General features: G+C 31.6%; 1 protein-coding gene across 1 annotated transcript; it reads left to right on the top strand.

The window, feature by feature from the left end:
* Positions 392 to 1,321, top strand: LOC109820465. Its single transcript, XM_020386610.1, has 2 exons — positions 392 to 545; positions 850 to 1,321. The coding sequence occupies exons 1-2, from the start codon at positions 460 to 462 to the stop codon at positions 1,181 to 1,183; spliced, it is 420 nt and encodes a 139-aa protein (XP_020242199.1). The 5' UTR covers positions 392 to 459; the 3' UTR covers positions 1,184 to 1,321.

Raw genomic sequence — 23,620 nt, 5'->3', positions numbered from 1 at the left:
TTTTTTCGTACTCCCTCTTTTAAAGGGAGAATTATATTATTAAAATTTTATGCATATCTATATTCAAAGTTTACAAGCAATTCTCAAATGTATTCTAGTGCCCAATAGTTTTCAGAAGAGAAGAACAACTACACGTAACAAAGTCCAGCAATCACCTAACAAAACTCCCCCGGACTTGCGGAATCAATCAGCGTATATCTACATCTACGCTCGCACAAAAATCTCACCCACGGAGCCCACCATAAGCCTACGTGTCACCTAAAATTCCGCACGCCACCAACACTTTTCAAACCGCACAAGCATCAGAAATCCCTGATTGGTAACTTCGGTCCAAGCCCCACGTGCCCGGCCCATAAAAATCCACCGTTTCTCACCAAATCAAGAACTCCCCTATTAAACTCCCAATGCGTAGGAACCAACTTAAACCCCAACATCACAAAAAAGCAAGCTATAGATACCATGGTCATCTCGATCAATTGCTGCCTCAAGCCCTCGTCTCCTCCTCCTCCCATTCCTCAAGTATCTTCTCCCCTTCTACCTCCAAGGTAATATCTTATTCTTTATTTTTATATATTATTGCCAATAGATAATTTCTATATAAATGAAGTGTCATATCATTTACCAAAACAACAACAAAGTTTTTATCTGAAATTCTACGATCTACTACGTGAATCTTATTTTACACCTAGTTTTATAATATCCTTTTTAATTGTTTCTACGAAAACTCATAATATTTTAGCTATACGTGCTGTATTAACTATAATCATATCATTTATCTAACAGATATTTCCATTGACCTCTACTGTACATGACCATCTTAATTTATTCTCTCTTGCTGAGCAAGATCAGATCGATCGACAACCTACCAAATCGTTGCATGTCTATCGCGGCGACATTCTTGATGGTTAGCTTCATCAACACGACAAATACTAGTGCGACAACGGCAACGGAGCATCTGAGATACACGGAGGCTGTATCAACAGATAAGGGAAAAATCGTTTTGTGGAGTGATCAAATAAGGAAGTGCCCTCCATGGCACCTGAATTCGTTGGAAAACATCATGCCAGAGAATTTGCCACGACAATCAGACCGCCGGAGGACCGATGGATTTGTGTCTAATCGAAGTGCACCAAGTGTCGACGGAGGAGCGATGAGGTTCAATAAGAGCTGTTATTCTCTGTAAAGACTATGTATATAGTTATTGTGCTGAATCAATCAATGTATACATGTATATATGAAGATACAAAATGAAGTAAGAGATTAGCGCTTGTATATATTTTTGTGTTGCATATATTTAATCTCGAGTCCTTGGTGTGGGTCAGCTCGGAGCAAGAAATGGACGCCAATGTTTGTAGCGTGCAGTACAACACCTTGATGAAGTACAAGCGGGTAGTGCACAGCCCTCTGTACTTCTAATTATTATTTTTTCCTGTTTCATTACTTTTTTGCTATTTATCTATTTATCTATTATTATTATTATTATTATTATTATTATTATTATTATTATTGTATGCAGATAACTGGAATTTTCATAAATTAGTATAAATATTTTATAATAGCCAACAAAAATTCTATAATCTAGCACAAGATCTAAATTGAGGGATATAAATGTCGAGAATAATCCATTGATTTCAACAAATTTCTAGTGGAAAATTAGCTTCATTAATAAATATTATATAATGTCTACGTCAACCTTTTGTCATTGAGAATACAAAGGGCATATTTGTTGATTCCACGGACTAAAAGGATATAAAGTAGGGGTGTTAATTTATGACCCGATCTCTTGACTCGACCCATTATAAATGTGTATGAGCTTTGTTACAGGGACCCAAAATATGAGACCAATAAAGGGGACAAGTGAGGTGTCCTCTTCCTATTAGATAATGAGTTGGTCATCATTAATGATGGTCAACTCATTATCCAATAGGAGGGGGACACCTCACTTGTCCCCCCTATTGGTCTCAGTCCCATATTTTGGGTCCTTAAAGAATTTTTCAAATGGGTATTGGTCACTTTATATGGATCAGGTCATAAATGGTCGACCTAACAAATTAATTTATTAATCGAATCATAAGCGGGTTGACTCGCCGACCCATTTAACTTTAACCCATATATTATTCAACTCTTAACATTCAAAGTTCCTAAACAGACACCCATTATAAACACTATGAAATCTATTAATTACGCACAACACTATGAAAATTTTACAATTTACAAAAAAATACCCTTAAAAGGATAAAAAAAAATATCCTCATAAGTTCAAAAATTACCAAAAAACCATGAAAATATCAAAACTTACAAAACAATACAAAAATCTATAAATTATAAAAAAAACTATGAAATTTTTTGAAATTTATAAAAGACACCATAAAAGTTTCAGCAAATGCAAAGTACACCCTCAAAAGTCAAATTTATATGCACAAAAGAAATATCAAAACCTACCTATGGTATAAAATCTAAAACTTATAAACAACACTGTGAATATTTTAAAATTTATAAGAAACACCCTGATAGTTTCAAAAGCTACAAAAAACATCCTAAATAAGTCAAATTTTACAAAAACGTACCCTAAAAAAATCAAAATCTACAAACACTACACAATCTATAACTTATGAAGAGCACCATAAAATTTTAAAAATTTGCAGGAAACACCCCAATAGTTTAAAATGTTACAAAAACACCAAAAAATTTAATACTTTAAACTTATGAGCAGTGAAAATTTTATAATTTACAAATTACAAAAATCACTGAAATTTTTGAGTTTTGCAAACGACACCTAAACATTTGAAAAATTGCAAAACAAGCTCAAAAGTCAAACTTTTACAGAAATACGCCCCAAAAATATCAGAACTTACAAAAAGTACAAAATCTATAAGTTATAAACAGTACCATGCAATTTTTAAATTTTACAGAAAACACCCCAAGACTTTAGAAAATTATGAATGCGCCCTTAAAAAGTCAAACTATCATAGAAACATGCCATTGAGACAATAAAATTTACAAACAGTACAAAAACTATAAGTCACAAGGGGCGTTGTTAAAATTTGGAAATTTGCAAAAAACGCCTTAAAATTTTTAAAATTGTAAAAATACACCTTCAATAAAGTCAAATTTTACAGAAACACACCACATAAATATAAAAAATTATAAATAGTACAAAATCTGTAATTTATAAACAATAACGTGACAATTTTGGAATTTGTAGAAAACACCCTAAACGTTTTAAAATTACAAAGTACACCATAAAAAGTCAATAGAAACACACACTAGAAATATGAAAGCATACACGTAGTACAAAATCTATAGTTTATAAACAGCAACGTGAAAATTTAGTATTTACAGAAAACACCCTAAAAGCTTCAAAAAGTACAAAAAATCTTAAAATTTAAAATTTTAAAAACCCAAAAAGGCAAAACTTAAAATGGGTATAATGTTTATAAATTAGAAAAATTGTACTGAGAAAATAATATTTGTAGGAAACAACTTAGAACTTTTAAAATTTCCAAAAAAAAACACTCAAAATCAAAGAACACCCTACAAATATCTAAACTTCTAAATAGTATAAAACCTATAAATGATAAATAAGACCATGAAAATTTTAATCATAGACTTTATGTTAAGTACATGAAAATTATAAAATAATTAAATGGTTCACTTGGGTCGGTAGGTAACCCGTTTAATAAACGGGTTGACCCGATTATTTGATGGGTCAGATCGGATTAATAATATACGGGTCGGGTTAGAATTTATATTGGTTGGGTCGGGTCGGGTCAACCTGATTGCCACACAAGTATAAAGATTTTAGAAGGACGTGGGCCAAGCAAAAAAAGAAAACATTTTCTTATCGTGCAATTTGGACTAGAAGATGCATCATATTTGATACATGGCCAAACAAGCTTAATGTAGAGTGTTTCGACAGTCCACCATTTGTTAACGCCCAGTTCGGGCCCATAAATTAAGTGACTCGACCTTTCTTGAAAGTAGAGGTGGGAATGTGCTCCCACTCACAACTAGAAAAGTCTCGACGACACCCTTTACTAATCAGTTGCCTACAAGGATTTTCCTAGCAGGCTTCCTCGATGGTGTCACAACGGCTTCATCGTTTTGAACGAATTGAAATTTGATATGTGTATATTAAATTTTACAAATTTTTTGAGTTATAACCTATAGTTAGGTTTTATAAAGTTTTGTTTATTTTGAATGAATGGTAATTTATTATATATATGTCGAAACTCACTATTTTTATGAGCTATAACTCATAACTTTTAAAAAATTCTATTTAATTTCAATGAATGCAAATTTATTATGTGCACATTAAAATTTACGATTTTTTTGAGCTTAACCCACAATTTTTATTAATTTTTGTTCATTACGCACGTATGCAAATTTATTATACACAGATAAAAATTCATGATTTTTATTAGGTATAACCCTAGTTTTTTGACAATTTTGTTCAATTCAAATGAATGCAGATTAATTATGTGCGCATCAAAATTAGTGATTTTCATGAGCTATATCCTACTACTTTTATCAAAATTTGTTATTATGTGTACATAAAAACTACAGTTTTCAAGATCTACATCTCATGATTTTTTAAAGTTTTTTTCCGTTTCCAACAGATGCAAATTTATTATGTGTGCATCAAAGTTTGCGATTTTCATGAGTTATAACCCATGAGTTTTGTAAATTTTTATTTATTTTGAATGAATATAAATTTATTATGTGTACATCAAAATTCATAATTTTCATGAGTTACTTATAACTTTTGTCAAGTTTCATTTTTTTTAAAATGAATGATAATTTTTTATATGCACGTTAAAATTCTCGATTTTTATGAGCTATAACCCATAAATTTTAACAAATTTATGTATTTCTAATGAATACAAATTTATTATGTGCATATTAAAATTTATGATTTTTATGTAATATAACCCATGAGTTTTATTAATTTTATAAGAATACAACATTATTATATGTACATAAAAATTCACGATTTTCATATGCTTTAATCTGTAAGTTTTCTTTTGCAATTTTTTTACTTTTTTAATGAACATAATTGATTATGTATACATTAGAATTTATGATTTTTATGAGTTAACCTACGAATTTGGTTAATTTTTGTTTATTGAGTGAAAATTTATTATGGTACATCAAAGTTCACATTTTTTATGATTCTCATAATGTTTGTTCATTTCCAATGAGTGTAAATTTATTATGTGTTCATCAAAATTTATTCTTTTCATGAGTTATAACCTATAATTTTTATAAATTTTATTTTATTTTGAATGAATATAAATATATTATGTGTACATCAAAATTTATGATTGTCATGAGCTATAACCCAAGATTTTTGATAATTTTAATTTATTTTATAACAAATACAAAATAAGTATTTGTACATCAAAATTTATAATTTTTATGACATATAACCCATAATTTTTATCATGTGCGAACGCAAATTAATTAGATATGCACATAAAAAATTAACGTTTTCCATGATTTATAACCCACGATTTTTTGATTCATTTTGTTCCTTTCTAAGAAATGCCAACTTATTATGTGTACATCAAAATTTATAATTTTTATGATCTATTGCCCATAAAATTAGTCTTTTTTTAATTTTGAATGAATAAAAAATTATTATGTGTAAACTAATATTTACAATTTTCATGATTTGTAACACATGAAGTTTGCCAAATTTTTTTTATTTCTAATTAATGCAAATTTATTATGTGAAAGTACCCTAGAGGGGGGGGGTGAGGGTGAATAGGGTTAATGCTAATCTAATCCAATAGTGTAGAGTCCTCTTACCTATATACCATGTGTAGGATCGTGACCCTTAAGAAAAGAGTGCACTCTTATAAAGAGTAAATCTGCAGAAGCTTTACACTTAAAACACTAGAGGGTGAGTTTGCAAGATGTGTTATAAATTGCAAGAAAGAACGACAACAATCTCAAAAAATGAATATCACAAACACAAGCATGTATACTGGTTCCACCTCCCCGGTGTGCATCCAGTCCCCAAGCAAATCCCGCTTGAGATTTCCACTATAATTTTAAAACCTTATAAAATCAAAAGCAAACCCGACCAATTTGCAAGAACATGTAAATTGCAAACCTAATTGAAAACACCATACCAATTGTAAACCGATCTCTAGACCAAGAGATCAACCCCCTCACAAACCGAGAGAACCTTCCTTTGAAGCAAGTACAAATCTAATCCTATAAGCCTTGAATGTGTTGTGAACGTGTTTCTCACCGTGGCTATATGTTTTACTCTCTGAAATTTGCATGAACACTTAGTAGGAAATGATCAAGAACATAGGCTTTTTCAGAAAATAGTTTTTCTCAATACTTAGGCTAAAAAATAGAAAGTTTGGCCTCCTAAATGTGCATAAAATTTAATCTTTTGAGTGCAAATCTTGTTATTTTGTTTACTGATGTTTATCCTATTTATAGCCTCTGAAAAGTCATATTTTTAAACCAAAATAACATCTCAAAACGGCTATAAATAATCATATATTCAAAACCTGTAACAGTCAGAAAAATGCCTTTGTAGTCGACTACAACTTTTAGTAGTTGACTACTTTGAGTTCAAACAGACTCTGTGTAGTCATATAATTTTTTAGTAGTCGACTACTCTACTCATTAGTCGACTACACTATAATCGACAGAAAGTCTGGAATTCTGATTCAACGTTGATTAGTCGACTATAATGTTCTAGTAGTCGACTAGTCTGTAATAACACAAAAACTGATATTATGTCCGTGTCTTTTGTAGTCGACTATTCATGCTATTAGTCGACTATTAATGGGTAGATTAGGCTATATGATATATTTTAAGTCTCACTCAATATCTATTAAATCTAATGGTTAATATAGAGGATTTCTATAGTTAACCAACACACTAAGCATGTGTTAGAGTGTTCTAACACTATGTGTGTGCATGTGTGTGAGTGATCAAGTCTTGTACATATTTCTAAGCATAGAAAATACAAAATTACATTTTGACAATAAATTATATATTCTTCTTTGCTTCATTTTACCTTGAACTCATCATATGTCTTGAGTATCTCTTTGAATATCATTGTTGATTTAGCTCTGATACTGCAAAACAAATGTTAGCACATCTCTTTGAATATCATTGTTGATTTAGCTCTGATACTGCAAAACAAATGTTAGCACATAATACACACAATATATAATATTTGTTATCATCAAATACTGCAAAACAAATGTTAGCACATAATACACACAATATATAATATTTGTTATCATCAAAACAAACTAATTTTGGGGTCAAGATTCCTAACATTCTCCTCATTTTTGATGATGATAAATATATGTTATTAAGATATAAAAATTTTAATCTCCCTGTATGAAATCATTAGAAAAAATCTTTTACTCCCCCTGCATCAAAGTATTAGTAAAAAATTTAAAACTTTCTATATAACTCCCTCTTTGTCATTAGTAAAAAGAAAAAAACATAATTCTAGTTAAAATTTTCTTTTCCCGGGTACCTTAACAAAAACATTAAGCACTTTGGTACCCTTTTATATTATATCATTAGGATTAGCCCTTAGGAATCTAAATCCACTTGGAATTTAGTTTCCATTTATTAACATAAGTATAATTCTTTGAATTGCAAACTTTATGCATATAAGATGAAATATAAGCATTCATATCATGAATATTCAAATTCTTAGGAATCAATATATACTTATATTGTTTAGCATGAACATTCTTATTATTATTCTTCAAAACATAATCATTCTTTGTAAAATACTTAGGAACAAATCCAATTCCAAAATGATTGTTTGAAGATTTTTGGAAAGGGAGAAAATTATTCAAATTCTCTTTTCCTTTGTTAAATTTGTTCACATTTAAAGATAACTCTTCATATTTAACTCTAAGTGAACTTATTTCTTTATCTAAATCTAAAATTTGAATTTTCAATTTTTCACATTCAGATTTTAGATAAATATTATTATTAGTCAATAATTTATTTTTAGAAAATAAATTATTATTTAATTCATTCAATTTTTCAACTTGTGAAGAATTTAAAGTTACTAATTCTAAGTTTAATCTTTCATTTTTATTTTTCAATAACTTATAATTAGACTTCAAATCCTTAAATCTAGCATAAAGTTCATTCAATGCTTCTAATTATTCTTCATTATTAATATTATTGCATACCTCATTTTCTTATGCTATGAAGCACATGTGAGCGGATTCCTCTTTTTGTTCATCTTCTTCTTCTCCCATGTCATTGCCAAAGTCTTTTTCTTCTTATTTTGTGACTTGTTGAAGTTTGTAGACTTTGATTTTGACTTTAGAAGAGGACAATACTTCTTCATGTATCCTGACTTATTACATCCATAACAAATAAAATTATTGTTAGTATCTTTAACCTTTTTATATTTACTTTGGATAAGAAACTTTTTAAATTTTCTTGAGATAGCATCAATGTCTTCATCATCTTCATCCGATTCATCATTGTCGGAAGATGCATTTAAAGTAATGATTTTCTACTCTGGTTGTTCTCTCTCCCTTCTATCTTGAAGTTGTACTTCATATGCCATTAAATTGCTAACAAGATCTTCTAGGATAAGTGTTGAGAGGTCATTGACTTCTTCAATTGTGGTCGTCTTTTTCTCCCATTCTAGTGTAAGTACACGAAGAACTTTTCTCACTATATCCAATTGTGTGTACTCTTTTCCAAGACCAATTAGAGAGTTGGTGATATCGGTGAATCTTGTGATCATTTCAGTGATCATCTCATGTTCTTTCATTTTGAATAACTAAAAGCTGTGCACAAGAACAAAGATTTTAGATTCTTTAACTTTATTTGTACATTCGTGTGTTACCTCTAATGTATGCCAAATTTGATGGGCTGAATTGCAAATAGACACGCAATTGAACTCGTTCTTGTCTAAGGCACAAAATAGTGCATTCATCGCCTTAGAGTCCAGATATATATTTGTCCTTTGAACAACCGTCCATTCGGTGTAAGGAGTGGTGCGCTTTATAAATTCCGTCTCTACAATGTTCCATAGATCTCATAGCCAAGAGATTGGAGGTAGATCTTCATCCAACACTTCCAATAGTTGTAGTTTGTACCGTCAAAGAGAGGTAGTCACTATGTGGAATTTCCCTCTTTAAGTTGTGATGTATTTGTTGTACTTGATGATGACATCCTTCACCTTGCTCTGATACCAATTGTAGGGTCCTCTTACTTATATACCAAGTGTAGGATCGTGACCCTTAAAAAAAGAGTGTGCTCTTATAAAGAGTAAATCTACGGAAGTTTTACACTTAAAACACTAGAGGGTGAGTTTGCAAGATGTGTTATAAATTACAAGAAAGAATGGCAACAATCTCAAATAAATATCACAAACACAAGCATGTATACTGGTTCCACCTCCCCGGTGTACATCCAGTCCCCAAGCAAATCTTGCTTGAGATTTCCACTATGATTTTGAAACCTTAAAAAATTAAAAGCAAACCTGATCAATTTGCAAGAACATGCAAATTGCAAACCCAATTGATAATACCATTTCAATTGTAAACCAACCTCTAGACCAAGTGATCTACCCCTCTCACAAACCGAGAGAACCTTCCTTTGAAACAAGTACAAGCCTAATCCTATAAGCATTGAATGTGTTATGAACATGTTTCTCACTGTGGCTATAGGTTTCACTCTCAGGAATTTGCCTAAATACTTAGTAGGAAATGATCAAGAACATATGCTTTTTTAGAAAACAATTTTTCTCAATACCTAGGCTAAAAAACAAAAAGTTTGGCCTCTTGAATATGCACAATATAAACACGATAGTGGTCAAATGAACAATGCAAACACGAAAAAATGATTACAGAGTTCGGTCCTTCCGACCTACGTCTCCGCTCCCCACTCCCGAGGAAAATCCACTATCACAACGGGTTTTCAATGTTTACCCAAAATATTTATACTTCACAATCGATTTCCTAGCACACCAAAAACTTTCACAACTCACACTCTTGCAATCACACTTTAAACCCTTTAAATGTTGGTCTCTAGCTCATATCATCTTCCTCAAGTGTTCGGATTTACAACCTCTCCCTAGGCTTTACTATCGATGTCACTCCTCTTGGAATCAACCCCGTCTCTCACCACACACTCCTCTCGGTGTACAAGTATATTACAAAGTGATCTCACAAATAAAGGTCAATATAAGATTTGTTCTCTACAATAGATGAGAACTCAATGTAATCTCACACTCTAAGAAACACAATCTCACATCCCCAAATATACTATGTATAAAATACTAAAAGCTCAATAGGTTGTGTGTGTAAACAAAAAATAAAATCAAATATAAACTTAATTAAAGTCTAGCTTATGGAAATAATAATCAAATATATAAATAGCTAGAGATTGAGTTTAGAAAACTTCTCCAATAACATAAAGAGATATAGATGAATGGATGAGGTAGAATTCATCAAACCGAAAATATAAGCCTCCTCTTTGTGAAAACTTCTTCACACAAAACTACAAACTTGAAAACAAACTTAAACCAAACTTAAACACCCTTAAAAATTGTTTAAAAATATTTTTGGGTAATCTTAGATGTTAGAGGGTATGGGGTTTATATAGGCTCATGAAACAAACCCCAAAAACTAAGAAAATTCAAGGAAAAAGACAAAAAACCTAAAAATCCAGCATTCTGAAAAACTAGCCGTTATAGTGTTATAAGTCGACTTGCTACAGTGCATAAGTCGAATTATAACTAGCCGTTACATGCTAAAAAGATCAAGATCATATAAGTCGACTTATACCGTACATAAGTCGACTTATTACATATAAGTCGACTCAGCAAATAGTTTCAGGTTTTGGCAGTTTCTGAAATTTTTGCGTAGCTAGCTTTATAAAATCAATTAAAAATATCAAATCAACTCTAAAAATCGTAAAATTTTGATAGAAGTTTCTAAACATGTATATAAACATGTTAGAGAAAATATTTCTGAAATATAAATTCTTATTTGTAAGAAATAAATATTTGAACATAGATATTTCATATTCTAAGAACTGCTGGAACGCCCGATTTTGTAAAATCAATTTGACATAGTAAATCAACTCCAAAAATGATAACATTTTGAAAATTGTTATAAACATATAATAAAACATGTTAGAAAAATATGTTTGCAAAATTCATTTCCCATTTGTAAAAACTCATCTGTTTTACAAAAACATGCATGAACATGAACTTGTTAAAACTTGATTTTGACAAAACGAGTTCAAATAAGTTTGAAACTTCTTTTAAATGGATTAATGGACTTTATAAAAGATGTTTATCAGTTATAATCAAGTTTTAAATCTATAAACAAGTTATTTTCCTAAAAACATATAATATGATAAAAACAAAATGTGTATGTGTGTAGTTTGAGCTTTAAAGTATTAACACACATAATATAAACCTAAACTAATGTACATAATCCCCCTCTTCATAGTGTGGATGAAGCTTGATCTTGTAATTGACTTGAATATTGCAAAGCTTCAATCCAATTGTTCGCCAACCTCCTTTAGATATTATCGTGAAGGCGCAATCCAACCGACCTCCAACATCGATATTTGTATAGATTACCTAACAAAACAAATGCAAACACTCGACGCATAATGTTAGGAATTATTTGTAACCATCAAAAAAAGATTAGGGAATAGGCTCATAACCATGAGGCTAACAATCTCTTCCTTTTTGATGATAACAAACAATCTACACAAAAAGTATATAAAATATCATGAACCATTATGAATTTGTAAAAGTAAAATCTTCATGCATAAGCCAAAGCAAGATATACTCACAATAGACTTGTTTCTCCCTCTTTGTCAACATCAAAATGGAAAAAATAATAAGAGAGCGAAGGCTCCCCCTGCAAATAAGCCTGGTGAATATAAAACAATTATAGGGAATACTCCCCCTATCAAAATGGCTAAAAGTATATAAAAATATTCACAAGTGAAAATGTTTTAAAAAAATTCATACATTCTATATGGCATTTTGATAAAATCATGATTAATTAAGAACACATAGGTATATTGATAATCATATTTTTTTTATAATTTTATATCCTCATTATCTATTTTACATGAATAAATATACCATTAATAATTGTTTTTAGATTAGTTTATATATAAATGAATGGAAATATAAATAAATATTATTAAATGTAAAAACCCCTCAAAAATCTCTCTTCTCTATTTTGTAGCATGAAGCCATCAAGCAAGTGAAGAAAATGATCAATTGAAGCCAAAAACCAAAATGTCCAAAAGAAGCAAAATCCTCTTTATTCTCAAATGAGCTTGGATGCAAATAGTGGGATGAGATGGACTTGAATGAAAAGTCCACATAACCAAATATGTTGCAAGACCGTGGGCTTGAATTTGATTTCTCAGGTGAAAATCACATGGACCTGGACTTGAACCTTGAAGGCCCAATCTTGGATTTTTGAAAAAATGAAGCATGAAGGCCCAAAACCGGACTTGCTAAAAGAATCAAAACCGAATTTCAAAATTGCTGCAGTGTTCATCAGATTTTTGTTGCTGCTGGACTTAAGTCTCATCAAGACCGGACATGCTACAGTGTTGATTTTTGTTCACAAAGGAGAAATTCCAAATGGGCCGGTTGCTAATTTTTAGAAATGAAATGAGGATGATGGGCTTACTTGGACGTTTGAGTTGAAAAATCAAAGGGAGTATTGGGCTGCTGCAGAATTAATGTTGTGTGGGCCGGATGGAATTGATTTGGCTTTCATTTGTGTTTTGAAAAATCAAGAGGACTTGCATTGGACTTGGTTTATGTGAATGGGCTGCTGAAAAGTGGGATTTAATTTTTCAAGACCAGACTTAGGGCCGAACATTGATTGCTGCAATTATATTTTTGATTTTCTTTTGAAAATCAAATGAATCATATGGGCCTCCTAAACAAAAAGCAAATTCAAAGGTGGAGATTGTTGCTTGGGGCTCAAGACAAATCCAATGGCTCATATTCATTGAAGATTACTATAAATAGGGGTAGAGAGTGAGGGGTTAGAGGTGTGAAAATTTTGTAAACTCCTTTTGGAGAGGAGGGCTACTCTTAATTGAGAAGGCCTTCCAAAAATTGTAACTTTAGTTGCAATTAATAAAAATAATTTTTTCCTCTTTAAATTTGTTCTTTCTCCTCTTTGTTGAATGATGAGGATGGAGATGAAGAGCAATTTGAAGGTTTGCATTTCTTTTCTCTTTTATTTCTTTTTAGTAATTTCTTTATTATTGCTTATTAGTTAGATTTAAATTCATGCTTGTAGTGTAGATTTATTTTCTTGTCTTTTTTATTTCTTTTTGCACTTTAATTTGTAGAATAGATTTATTTTCTCGCATTTAATTTTTGTAATATATTTTGTAGTGTAGATTTTTATTTTCTTTGTAGTTAGATTTATTTCTTGTTCATAGTTTAGATTTTTCTTTTCTTTTTATTTTTGTAATTAGTTCTTTTTCTTGTTTTTATTTCTTAAGATGTGAATTTAATTCTTGTAGGAATCTTAGAATTGTATGAAACTAGTCTAATTTCTTTTATATTGTATGAATTATTCTCTTGCATTTAAAATGTTCATGTTTAGGATAATCAACTAGAGAACTAATCGGTAGAAGAAGAATTTGATAATCTATGCTTATCTTAAATGGTTTGATAGGTTATGCTTATGAATTCTAGGATTATTATCATGTTGATTGTTCTTATCATGAATAGTAATTTTAACTTAAATGATAATTTGATAGGTTACACTTTCCTTAAATGGTTTGATTATCTATGCTTAATAAATCTAAGTTGAAATATGATAAAAAGAGAATAGTTTATGTTTTGTAATTGAAATTGGTTAGTGGATTATATTCTAGATTTCTTACCTCTTTTGAATCCTCCATCTTAACTTTCTTAAATTTTCTTTTCATTCTTAGTTTATTTCTTGATTTTATTCATTCTTCTTTCTTGCCTTGTGATTTCATTTATTCTTTGATTATTTCTTCTCTAAAATTCAATTTATTACCTCTTGCATATAAATCAAAACAACCACTCATACACTCACACTTATTCTTTATTCCTAATTGTCATGCACAAAATATAAGAACCATTTCTAATAATCTCTTAAAATCACCTTCCTCGTGGGATCAATATTTTTTATACTATAACTTGATAAATTGTGCACTTGCAATTTTGGTACATAATTATGCCGCATCATATATTATCATGAAAGTTGTGTCTCAATACACAAATATAAAAACTATATATAGATTGACTTATGAAATCAAAAGAATGGAAAAACATGAGAGTTATGAAAGTCATGATAATCATAAAAGTCCAAATGAAAATTAAATCAATCAAATAAAATTATAAACCAATCAAATAAAAATCATAAATGTAGTTACAAAACATGATCAAAAGAAACTATGAATCATGTCTTAAACCATAATCACATAAATACAAATCAATATCAATTTTTGTCGTTTTCAACAAAAAAAGCAAGAGAGGTAACCATATCAAGCTCTTGAGCTTGTTTCAACCCATATAAACTTATAACACTTGGTAAACATGATTTAGAAATAAATACTAATAAATCCGGGGGGTTGCTCAAACACAAACCTCCATAAAAAAACAAAGCCAATAAAAATTTGTAATGTATAATGAAAAAAAAAATGACTTTAAAAGATTGTTTTTAATTTCAAAAATTTTAAAAACATATTTTTCAAAACCAAAAAAAATAAAAATGTTAAAAATCTTAGTTTAAAAAACAAAAAGGTTTTGACACCCAAATAATTTTGGTGCCCAAAAGTTTAGGGACATGACCCCTATCATTTAAGTTCAAAGCCCTAGGGTTATGAACTTATTTGGGCGCATTTTGTGCACGAGTTCGGTCATAGCAATATTCACGCAAATGACCCATCCGATTGCAATATGTGCAATGAAAAGGATGCATTTGTTTTTGTTGACCATGTGGATGTGTACGTGAAATATTTGCAAATAAAGATGATCTTTTAAAATTATTTTATAAATGTGAAACATTATTAAACAAAGGTGGTCTACTTGGAACATTTTGCAAAAAGAGAAGTTTTTTACAAATCAAAACAATATTTTTCCAAATGACCAACTCTACCACAAAAATCATATTTAAACTTATGTGATCTTTTAAAAACATTTGGTAATGTGAAACCTTTTTCAAATCAAAATAATATTTAGCCAAATGGCCAAAATGATCACAAAGATCATATTTAAACACATGAGCATGCCTATGATGAACTTTATAAGTATGTGCATGTGCATGTGCAAGTGATAATGAAGCTTGATGGGATGCACAAGGATCAACATTTTTTGACTTGGTGATCTTTTGTGCATTATAACAAAATTTAGCAAGATGGCCTTTACGGCCGTAAATAGAATACTTATAAATTTTGTTATACATGTGTGCATAGTATATGAGTTTCTTAAAATAATTTACATGTGACTTTACACACAAGTCCATACGCTTATTATGATTAACAATGCATGTTTTAAGGGTTTAATCTAAGGTAGATATATGATCCTTAACATGATTCAACTCATCATTTTGCACAAAAGCATTGTTATCAGAAGTAGAACATATATAAGTGTTAACAAAAGAACTAATTTGATTTTTCATGTTCTCTACTTCTAATATGGTATTATCCTTTTTATAAGTTAAACTAGCAATATTTGAAATTAAAGAATCATGATACAATTTTAATTTTTATTGTTTTCTTTTAGGATCATATTCTCTTTGGAAATTAAGTCAAACTTAGATGCTAGCAATTCATGATCGGATTTTAATTCTACATGATTGCTTTTTAAATATTTAAAATTATGATGCATTTTTGTGTAGGCAAGCATTAATCTTTGATACGCACATGTGAGTTCATTGATAGATAAATCATCATCAAAATCAGACTCATTTACCACACTAGGGCTATCACCTAGTGGCCGTGTGCATGATGATGATGCTCCAACCTTACTTGAAGTCGATTCTGCCAAAGCACGTATAATCTCCTCCAAGTCTCCTTGATGCGCTTACGTATAATCTTCTCCAAGTCTCCTTGATACGCTTCTATAAATTTTCATAAAGTGTAAGCACTATCAAAAGAATCAAGCTTGTTAGAAAAAGATGAGTCAAAAAGCAGTGTGCAAAAATTCTAACAAAAACGTATTCATTGTAAACAATCTTCTATCTTTATCATACCACTTGGATTTCTCCATAGTGGGTACAATATAAACATCGTCAATAATTTCCCATAAATTAAAATGTCTAGATCAAATAAAAAGTTTAAATCTAACACACCATTGAGCATAGGAAAAAGTATCTAATCTAGGAGCAACATTAATGATATAACCTAAGCTAGGTACACCGTGCATATCCATAATATATAGTGCAAGTAATATGAAAATTATCAAAATAATATTAGTAACAATATGGGAACTTGGATCTTTAATTCAAGGCGACTAAACCACAAATCAAAGAACACCAAGCTCTGATACCAATTGAAAGCGCCCTAGAGGGGGGGAGGGTGAATAGGGTTAATGCTAATCTAATCTGATATTAATGTCAATTAAAACTTATTAAAAATATATCCTAGCAAGATTGATATATAATGAATTATTTGCAAGGATATATAAACTAAGGGCATATAAACATGAAATGATATTAGACAATATAAGCATGATAGTGGACAAATAAATAATGAAAACACAAGAAAATAATCACGGAGTTCGGTCCTTCCAATCTACGTCTCCACTCCCCACTCCCGGGAAGAATCCACTATCACAATGGGTTTTCAATGTTCATGTACCCAAAATGTTTACACCTCACAATTGGTTTCGTAGCTCACCGAAAACTTTCACAATTCATACTCTTGCAATCATACTTTACACCCTCTAAGTATTGGTCTCTAGCCCGTGGTCATCTTCCTTAAGTACTCAGATTTACAACATCTTCCTAGGCTTTACTACCGACGCCACTCCTCTTGGAATCGACCCCCATCTCTCACCACATACTCCTCTCGATGTACAAGTGTATTACAAAGTGATCTCACAAATAAAGCTCAATATAAGATTTGTTCTCTACAATAGATAAAAACTCAATGTAAGCTTATGCTCTAAGAAACACAATCTCACAACCCCAAATATACTATGTATGAAATACTAAAAGCTCAATAGGTTGTGTGTGTAAACAAAGAGTAAAATCAAATATAAACTCAATTAAAGTCTAGCTTATGAGGTTGTGTGTGTAAACAAAGAGTAAAATCAAATATAAACTCAATTAAAGTCTAGCTTATGGAAATGATATCAAACATATAAATAGCTAGAGATTGAGTTTATAAAACTTCCCCAATAACACAAAGAGATGTAGATGAATGGATGAGGTTTAATTCATCAAACCAAAAATATAAGCCTCCTCTTTGTGAAAACTTCTTCACACAAAACCACAAACATGAAAACAAACATAAACCAAATTTAAACACCCTTAAAACTTATTTTAAAATATTTTTTGTAATCTCAGAAGTTATAGGGTATGGGATATATATAGACTCATGAAACAAACCCCAAAAATCAAGAAAACCCAAGAAAAAAAAGACAAAAAACCCGAAAATCCAGCATTCTGGAAAACTAGCCGTTACGGTGTTATAAGTCGACTTGTTACAGTACATAAGTCGACTTATAACTAGTCGTTACAGGCTATAAAGATCATATAAGTCAACTTATACTGTACATAAGCCGACTTATTACATATAAGCCAACTTATAAGTCGACTCAGCAGATAGTTTCAGGTTTTGACAGCTCCTAAAATTTTTACGTAGCTGACTTTATAAAATCAATTAAAAATATCAAATCAACTCTAAAAATCGTGAAATTTTGAGAAAAGTTTCTAAACATGTAACTAAACATGTTAGAGAAAATATTTATTAAATATAAATTCTAATTTGTGAGAAATAAATATTTTAACATAGATATTTTAGATTCTAAAAACTTACTGAAACACCCGATTTTGTAAAATTAATTTGACATAGTAAATCAACTCCAAAAATGATAAAATTTTAGAAAATGATTATAAATATGTAATAGAACATGTTAGAAAAATAATTTTTTTAATTTCATTTTCTATTTGTGAAAACTCATCTGGTTTATAAAAACATGCACGAACATGAACTAGTTAAAACTTGATTTTGACAAAACGAGTTTAAATAAGTTTGAAACTTCTTTTAAATAGATTAATAGACTTTATAAAAGATATTTATCAATAATAATCAAGTTTTTAATTTATAAACAAGTTATTTTTGTAAAATCATATAATACGTTAGAAACGAAACGTGTATGTGTGTAGTTTGAGCTTTAAAGTATTAACACACATAATATAAACCTAAACTAATGTACCAAAGATGAAAATCTTCATTAAGCTTGATCTTGGACAATCCTCCTCTTCATAGTGTGGATGAAGCTTGATCTTGTACTTGACTTGAATATTGCAAAGCTTCATTCCAATTGTCTGCCAACCTCCTTTAGATATCATCGTGAAGGTGCAATCCAACCAACTTCCAACATCGATATTTGTGTAGATTACCTAATAAAATAAATACAAGTACTTGATGCACAATATTAGGAATTGTTTGTAACCATCAAAATAAGATTAGGGAGTAGGCTCATAATCATGAGGCTAACATTATGCATACATCAAAATTTATGATTTTCATAGTCTATGTGCCACAATTTTTTTAGTTTTTAGTTTTTTAATGAACGAAAATCTAATATGTGTACATCACAATTCAAGATCTTCATGGGTTAAATAACCCATGGTTTTTCTTAAGTTTTGTTTATTTTGAATGAATAATAATGTATAAATTTTCATTACCTATAACACATAGTTTTTGACAATTTTTTATTTCCAACGAATGTAAATTTATTCATTGCACATCAGAATTTGTGATATTCATGATGTATAACCCAAGAGTTTTTTAATTTTGGTTCATTTCATAAGTATGCAAATCTATTATGTCTAGATGAATATCCATGTTTTTTATGAGTTACAATCCCTGGCTTTTTTCTATTTTTGTTCTTTTTGTACGAACACAAATTTATACTTGATTTATAACCCATGATTTTTTTATAATTTTTATTAATTTCTAATGAATGCAAATTTATTATGTGTACATCAAAATTTATGATTTTTATGGTTAAAACCCATGATTTTCATAAATTTTATATTATTTTGAAAAGATACAACTTTAATATGTGTACATCAAAATTCATGATTTTCACTAGCTGTAGCCCATAATTTATAATAATTTTTGTTTGTTATTAACACATGCAAAACAATTATGTATACATTATAATTTATGATTTTTATGAACAATAACACATAAAATTTATCAATTTTTATTTATTATGTACGAATTCAAGTTAATTATGTGTACATAAAAAATTTACATTTCTAATGATCTATAACTCAAGATTTTTTATTATTTTTATTCATTTTTAACAAATCTAAATTTATTATGTACGTGTACACTGTAGGCGTCAAAAAATGTTGAAAGATATCCAAATACAGCTCAAGAGGAGATCAAAAGAACACAAAAGACAGTGTAGACTGTCTCGGCACGCGAGACAGTGTTTACTGTCTCGCCGTGCGAGACAGTGTTTACTGTCTCGCCGTGCGAGACATTCCGAGACAGTGTTTACTGTCTCGGAACCCGAGACAGTAAACTCTGTCTCGGCCGCCGAGACAGCAAACACTGTCTCGGCAGCCGAGACAGCAAATGCTGTCTCGCGAGCGTAACTGTTCATGGAGGCTATAAATACCCCTTGAGATCGATTTTTGAGGGGGCTGATCATTTTTGGAGCACTTTGGAGCAGAGAGAGCAGAGTTCCTGAGCTTCCGGCAATCCCTTGAGATTCGATCTTTGACTTGATCTTAAGAAGAACGACTATCTTACTTTGATAAGATCTCGTTTCAAATTCTCACTTCGATAAACGAAGGAAGAATCATTAAACCCCTCACGATTCAATCAGAATCTGTGATTTGGTGGTCCACGAGTCAAAGCGCTCCCGGCACAAGCAAAGATCCCACGCAAGCAGCGATCCAAACAACGATCCTGCGTTTATTTCTCAAAAGTTGTAATTTTCATTTTGTTGTGTAAAAGAAGTCTTATAAAAAAGCTATTTCTTTTGAATTTATTGTAATCGACTGAAGATATAATGAATTCCACAACGAAACCAATTTTTGACGCAAACAAACTGGCGACCACAGTGGGAGCCAACGGTCTCGCTGCCGAGACCGTCGTGTCGCAGCCGATCAAGATTCCAGTTGAATCCACGGTCGAATACGAGTTTAACCATCATTATCTCGCAAGTACAAGAGGATCTCATCATTGAAGAAGGCTTATACGCCAAAGAAGGCTAAAAGTGAAGACTCTCGCCCAATCGTTGTTGAGGCCTTGCCTCGCAACATTATCCCGGCGACCCCCAAAGCTGAAAGCTCTGCTCATAATGATTCCACCCTAATTAAGGAGTCGTTCGATCGAAGTTCGCCAACTCTGACGAAGAGGGCTCGTCAGAGGCGACGCCAACGCCGCGCTCGTCAATTGACTAAGGCCTTGGAACAAACCGATGGAGTTCGTTACTATGCGGACTTAGAATCGAGGAAACATCAAGTGGTTCAGTCGCCTCAACGTCAAATCACTCACATCTCAGCAAAACTTACGTCGGAGGAATGGACTCTTGTCAAAAGGGCCCGTTCGACCCTCAAAGAACGCATACAAAAGCGTATGGCAAACGCTGCTCATGCCCGTGCTCTCTTACAACAAAGACGAGAAAGGAAGAAGGAAACGGTGGCCAAAGAACCGCCAAAACTCTGCAAAGTTTGGATTCCAAAGTCTGGAGTTGTGCAAAATCAGCATTCGGAGCCCGTTAAGACTCCACATCCGCAAGGGGGTGGTTCTAAACATGTGACTCCTAAAATAACCTTGGATCGCTCAAAGGCAACAATAATCTGTCCTGAGAATGCCAACAAGGTTTTACACCCCCAGAAGAAGACGTGATCGCCAAAAGACATTGTTATACCTGGGAGGTCATACCAACAGACGATAGGATTTCCCAGCAATCATACCGATGAATCGTACTATCAAGCTGTGGGTTTGAATAGATTTCAAAAGAGAATTATTCGAGAAATAAACTCTCATTGTTCCTGTGCGCGACTTATAAAAGCAGCATTGTCGGAATATAACTACACAAAATGAGAAGCCATCCCACGAGTAGTCTCGGTACTCCACAGTCTTTTCACCGAAATGTCGAAGCCTAAGCCGAGACATTTCCGCAAGAGAAGATCAACTGTCCAAGATGATGAATTCCCTGAAGTCACCATAAACGTAGCTGATAAAGGAAAATCTAAATGGCATTCAAGTGAATCAAATCCCGACTTTTCCCCGAGAGGAAAAGTCAATTCAAGAATTGCTAAACGGATGTCCCGACTCCAGTTAAGAGCCATCAGATATAGGGACTACAAGAGAATGCATGAATGAGTATCATCAGAGGAGGAGCTCTCGGACACTTGTTCTACTATCACTTCGGATGATACGGTATCTAGCACAGGACAAACCAGAGAAGTACTCACAATAACCTCTGATCAGTTTGTTCAAATACTTCAAGAAGCTCTAACCAAACAACGTGAAGAAATTAGAGCTGAGATGAAGACAGAGATGGAGTTGGCTATCCAACAAATGAGGGAATTGCTAGCTCAACGGCCTCAACCTCCTGAGTCCAGTCAGCGAGCTGAATCCAGCCGCCACACTCAGAATGTGGCATATGATAGTGATCCAGAAGTGGATGAAGTCATTATGGTTGATACACCTCCTGATAATCACATTTTATTATAATTTTATACCCTCATTATCTATTTTACATGAATAAATATACCATTAATAATTGTTGTTAGATTAGTTTGCACATAATTGAATGAAAATATAAATAAATATTATTAAATGTAAAAACCCCTTAAAAATCTCTCTTCTCTATTTTGTAGCATTTTTGAAGCCACAAAATCAAGCTCCTTGAAGGCCCAAAGCCCATCAACAAATAAATACACAAATGAAGTTTCAAATTGGACATGGATGCAAAGAGTTGGAATGAAAGGGGCTTGGATGCAAAAATTCGGATTTCAATAAATAGAGGTCGGTTTCATTAGTTGTGCTGCAGACTTGGGCTTGATGGCTTGATGTTTTTGAAAATGAAAGGAAAATCAAACATGGGCCGAAATTGCTTGCAACTTGGAAAATCAAATATGGGCCAGACCTCAAGGATATGTTTGCTGCAGCTCATCAAGTTTGATTTTCAAAATCAAATACAACCGGACTTGGACAATTTAAATGACTGCAGACATGCTACAGGGGCTGGACTTGAGATGTTCAAATGCCAAAGAGGATCGGACTTTGGATGATCACATATTGGAAATGTTGAATTTCAAATGGATGGGCCGAAACCATATGTGGGCTTCTGAATTAGTTTTGAAAATCAATGAAATCCATTGGGCTGGACTTGTTGGCTTGAATTTCACAAGAAAATGGACCGGACCTAGGCTTGGAATTTGCAAGAACATCATTGTTGAAAATCAAATAAAGAATGGGCTAGAGAAAATCAAAAAGCAAATTCAAAGGTGGAGATTGTTGCTTGGAGCTCAAGACAAATCCAAGGGCTCATATTCATTGAAGATTACTATAAATAGGGGTAGAGAGTGAGGGGTTAGATGTGTGAAAATTTTGTAACTCCTTTTGGAGAGGAGGGCTACTCTTAATTGAGAAGGCCTTCCAAAATTGTAACTTTAGTTGCAATTAATAATAATAATTTTTTCACCACTTTAAATTTTTCTCTTCTTCTCTTTGTTGGATGATGAAGATGAAGATGAAGATGGAGAATTATTTGAAGGTTTGCATTTCTTTCCTTTTTCTCTTTTATTTCTCTTTTATTGCTTATTAGTTAGATTTATTTTCATGCTTGTAATTAGATTTTATTTTTCTTGTTAAATAGCCAAGAGGCTAGAACCCTTATAGATTAGATTTATTTCATGCTTATAGAGTAGATTTATTTTCTTGCATTTAATTCTTGCAATTTTATTTTGTAGTTTAGATTTTGCAATTTATTTTGTAGTTAGATTTTAATTTCTTATACTATTCACCTTGAGGCTAGAACCCTCTTGGGTTTAGTTTTTCTTTTTGTTTATTTTTATTTTGTTTGATTCGCCTTTAGGCTAGAACCCTCTAGGGAATCACCCTTTTCTAAGAAGTGGGTTCAATTTTAGATTATCCATATCTATAATTGAATCCACCATCTTTATTTTCTTGCATTTTCTTTTGAATTTTGTTCTTCATTCTTGATTTTTCATTTATTTCTTGATTTTATACATATTTTTCCTTCTTGCCTTATTGATCACACTCATTCTTTGTGACATCCACTCTCACTTAAATTCTGCGCCGTTTCACACACTATCACTTTCACTCTCATTATCTCTTCACAATCACATTTACTCATCACTCCTATTTGTCACGCACACAAAATAAGAACCGA

Source organism: Asparagus officinalis, chromosome 8 (genome assembly GCF_001876935.1).
Source record: "Asparagus officinalis chromosome 8, Aspof.V1, whole genome shotgun sequence".
Taxonomy (NCBI): Eukaryota; Viridiplantae; Streptophyta; class Magnoliopsida; order Asparagales; family Asparagaceae; genus Asparagus; species Asparagus officinalis.
Note: the sequence above shows the minus strand (reverse complement) of the source record. Positions and strands in the feature narration are given on the sequence as shown.